Source organism: Geospiza fortis, unplaced genomic scaffold, assembly GCF_000277835.1.
Source record: "Geospiza fortis unplaced genomic scaffold, GeoFor_1.0 scaffold425, whole genome shotgun sequence".
In the NCBI taxonomy this organism is placed as follows: Eukaryota; Metazoa; Chordata; class Aves; order Passeriformes; family Thraupidae; genus Geospiza; species Geospiza fortis.
In genome coordinates this window covers 2,959,992-2,964,233 of record NW_005054387.1, presented here as the reverse complement: position 1 = coordinate 2,964,233, position 4,242 = coordinate 2,959,992, and the positions used below count along the sequence as shown (strand labels likewise).

Genomic DNA, 4,242 nt, shown 5'->3' with positions numbered 1-4,242 from the left:
GGGCTGAGCCCCCCGGGCCCCGGCCCCTCGCCGCCCGCCGGCGGAGATGGCTATATTTGGACAGTGACCTCTGGTCGTTCCCGAGCAGTCGCTGCGGATTCAATTGTGGCAACGTAATGGCACGGCCGGGGAGCGGGGAGCGGGGCTGTCCTGCCTGGATCCTGCCCGGATCCTGCCCGCACCCCACCTGCACCCCACCTCTCTTTGCCAGCATCCCATCCCACCCCGCTTGCGCCCTGCCTGCACCCCACCCAGCTCTCACGCCTGCACCCCACACCTGCACCCTATTCAGCCCTGCCTGCACCTTGCCAGCGCCCCACCTGCTCCTACCAACCCCTCCTGCACCCTACACGTTGCCTGCACCCCGCTCAACTCCACCTGCACCGCATCTGCCCCCCAGCTGCACCCCAGCCGCTGCTTGCACCCTGCCCGGGCAGCCAGGCCGTCCCTTCGTGCCCTGCATGCTGACACCCCAGACTCTGCTCCCGCTGGCAATGGTTGAGGTGCTGGGGCAGCGTCCCCTCGGAGCCTGCTCGCTCCTCCCCGGGGCTGGGGACCATGCTTGAGACCCGGGCGGTGACACCGGCACTGCCGTGGTCCAGCCCCGCTCGGTAGCCAGGCTCTGGGCCCCTTAGACCCAGCTCAGCCAAGCCAGAGATGATGCTGAAGTGCCGTGAGGACTCCAGGGACACTCAGGGACTGGGCAGATGTGGTTTGGCAGGGTGCTGCATGTGCCCTGTGCAAAATCCACCGGCTGGGACACGGAGAAGCAGATCTGCTCCTGCCTCTGCCCACACCGGCTCTGTGGGCTGGGGACAGGGGTGCCTGGCCATGCTTTGGTGGCTGGATGTGGCTCCTGACAATGGCTGTGTACCCAGAAGAGCACAGGGGATTCCCCAGGGCAGCCAGTGGCTCATGGGTGCTGCAGAGCCCCAGCTCCAAGGGTTTTGGGGTGCTGAGTGTCTGAGTCTCCCCCTGGGGCAGGTCCCAGGAGCAGCACAGGCTGGGGGGGTGAGGTGGGTGTCTGTGGGCATCGTGCCCAGCTGTGGCTGAGGGCTGGAGACCCCACTGAGGCCATGGGGGGGGCTCCTCCACTCCCCAGTGTGCCCGTGGGGCTGTGCCAGGCCCGGCTCTTACCCAGGTGGGGGTGCAGAGTGGGTGGCAGGGATGTGTGGCACGGGACAGGGATCCATGGAGGGAGGCGTGAGCCACCAGCAGGCAGCTCTGCAGGCACAGCCCTCCTCCCGCCTGCTGGGTCAGGCCAGGCAACCTCGGGCCACTGATGCAGGACAGGGGGACAGGATACAAGGGCACAAGCTGTGACCTGGTGCACGGCACCTTTATGTCCACCCCAAAGTCCCCTCCACCCTGCTGCTCTGCTGCAGCAGCTCATGTGCCAACCCCAGTGCCAGCCACGGGGCATGGCACATCTGTGGGGTACAGCACAGCCACAGGGCAGGGCACAGCCACAGGACATGGCACAGCCATGGGGTATGGCACAGCCATGGGGTATGGCACATCTGCGGTACATGGCACAGCTTTGGGACATGGCACAGCTGTGGGGTATGGCACAGCCATGGGGTATGGCACATCTCTGGGATATGGCACAGCTGTGGGGTATGGCACAGCCATGGGGCACATCACATCTGTGGTACATGGCACAGCCACAGTGCGTAGCTCAGCTGTGTGTTATGGCACAGCCATGTCCCTGCCCAGTGTCAAGTGGCTCTGGCCAGCAGCTGAGAGCCCCCAGCCCCTGCAGCACCCCCACATCCCTGCACAGGGGCTGTCCCTGCTCCCTGCTCTGCGGTCAGGGCTGTGCCATCTCCCATCCTCATTCCCCGCCACCTCAGTGTTCCCAGGCTTCCCGCTGTGCCCGGAGCAGGAGGAGTCTCTCGGAGCACGAGGCCTGAGGGGACTGAACCCCTCCAAGCCGTGCCAGGAGGGGGGGTGGTGGCCTGACGTGTCCCCCCAGCCATGAGCCGCCGCGTGGTGCGCCAGAGCAAGTTCCGGCATGTCTTCGGGCAGCCGGTGAAGGCAGACCAGATGTACGAGGACATCCGTGTCTCCAAGGTGACATGTGACAGCTCCTTCTGTGCTGTCAACCCCAAGTTTGTGGCCATCATTGTGGAGTCCGGTGGTGGCGGGGCCTTCATTGTCCTGCCCCTTGCCAAGGTGAGTGGGGAGGGTGCTGGGGTTTGGTCACGCTGCTGAGATGTGTTGGGGGGAATATGGTGATGGGTTTTGCTTTTGGGGACCTGCTGTGGCCTCAGAGCCCCCCAGCTTTGCCCTAACACCCCCTCCTCATGTGGGGGCTCAGGGCAGGAACAACCTGGGTGATCATTGGCACCTGCCAAGGGTGACATCCCTGGGGCAAGCGAGGTGATCTGGAAAACCCCCCAGCTGCCTTCTCCCAGCCCCAATTCCCTGGAGGCACAGCATGCCCAGGGAGCAGCACCCAGTGGAGCGGGGGGTCTGCCCTGCCAACCCTGGCAGAGAAACCGGGAGAGGGTCCCCAACCCCACCCTGCCATCAGAGCAGACACAAAACAGCCTCTCATGGGTCACATGATTCTCCTCTGTGTCCCTATGGGGCCTTGTGCCAGGTAAACCCCATTTGCCCCATGTGCCTCAGTTTCCCCCTTCAAGGCAGGTACAAACCTCTGGCCACTGCCAGAATCCCCTGCACATCCCCATTTGTGCCACAACCCCTGTGGTGGCCAGGCTGGGCTTTGGGGGGTACCTGGGGGACTCACGCTGGTCCCTCACCGTTGCAGACAGGACGGGTGGACAAGAACCACCCACTGGTGACGGGACACACGGCGCCAGTGCTGGACATCGACTGGTGTCCCCACAACGACAACGTCATCGCCAGCGCCTCGGAGGACACCACTGTCATGGTGAGGGGCTGGACGCTGCGTGGGAGGTGCAGGGGGAGCAATGCAGAGCATCCCCCCCCTCTGCCTGTGAAGTGTCACTGGGCTATTTTTAGCCCCGGTGCCATGCGTTCGCGCTGGCGGCGGCTGCTCGCTCCATGATGCAGCAGTTTGTGCTAAATTTACCCTCCCTGGCGACTCAGCATGCAGGAATAGCCGGGGGGGGCTGGGGGCTGCACCCCGGCCGTGCCCCCCTCCCTGTGCCCACCAGCACCCCCAGTGCTGGGGATGCACCCCAGGATGGAGGCGTCCCCTCGCCACCCTCCCCGCAGGCTGAGCCGGGATTAATGATGAGGTTAATTGGCTCCGAGGCCCTCATCCGCTTAGTGCTCACACACAGGGTGATCCCCAACGCCCGCTCTGTCCCCCCCAGGTGTGGCAGATCCCCGACTATGTCCCCGTGCGCAACATCACGGAGCCCGTGGTGACACTGGAGGGACACTCCAAGCGGGTGAGCATCATCTCCTGGCACCCCACCGCCCGCAACGTCCTGCTCAGCGCAGGTAAGGGGGTCCCGGGTCACCCTCCCCGGGGTCACAGGAGATCCATGGGGTGACAGCACCTGCCCCCCTCGGTCCCCTGCAGGCTGCGACAACCTGGTGATCCTCTGGAATGTGGGCACTGGGGAGATGCTGCTGGCTCTGGATGACATGCACACCGACCTCATCTACAACGTGGGCTGGAACCGCAACGGCAGCCTGCTGGTCACCACGTGCAAGGACAAGAAGGTCCGAGTCATCGACCCCCGCAAGCAGCAGATCATAGCGGTGAGTGCCCCAGCTGTGCCCCCCATCCCACCCCGGGGTCCCCCCCAGTGCCTGCCTGACCCTACTAACCCCTCTCCGCGGGTCTCTGTGTTTGATTTAACCCGCTAACGCCGGCGCAGGAGAAAACCAAACCGCACGACGGCACCCGGCCCATCCGCGCCATCTTCGTCATCAATCCCACAGATCTCAGCCCAGCCGGGAACGCTCTGGGTGCTGGGGACGCTCTCTGGCAACGCGTGCGCTTAGGGAGCGTCATGGAATGGGACTCAACGGCTGCTCTGGGGGACAGCTCCGGACCCCCTCCATACTCCCCCCTTCCCGTGCCCCGTGCTGACTGTCTCCCCCTCCCCCCAGGAGAGGTTTGCCCCCCACGAAGGGCTGAGGCCCGTGCGGGCCATCTTCACACGGGAAGGACACATCTTTACCACGGGCTTTACCAGAATGAGCCAGCGGGAGCTGGGCTTGTGGGACCCGGTAACGAGGCCGCATGGAGTGCTGCCCTGGGAACTTGGCCCCCCCAGACCCCTTGCTAACCCCCCC

General features: G+C 64.9%; 1 protein-coding gene across 5 annotated transcripts in view; it reads left to right on the top strand.

Annotated features, from left to right (window-relative positions):
• Positions 1–1,866: 1,866 nt before the first annotated feature.
• CORO6 (coronin 6) overlaps positions 1,867–4,242 on the top strand; it is a 3,813-nt gene continuing 1,437 nt past the window's right edge. For 2 of the 5 annotated variants that reach the window (XM_031060653.1, XM_031060651.1), the window contains exons 1-4: positions 1,868–2,175; positions 2,777–2,899; positions 3,309–3,438; positions 3,521–3,702. In XM_031060653.1, coding sequence (XP_030916513.1) covers positions 1,978–2,175; positions 2,777–2,899; positions 3,309–3,438; positions 3,521–3,702 — 633 coding nt within the window. In that variant the 5' untranslated portion in view covers positions 1,868–1,977. Of the gene's footprint in view, positions 2,176–2,776; positions 2,900–3,308; positions 3,439–3,520; positions 3,703–3,821; positions 3,939–4,056; positions 4,177–4,242 lie in introns of all 5 variants that reach the window. The other 3 variants (XM_031060654.1, XM_031060650.1, XM_005425441.2) reach the window with 3 other exon arrangements.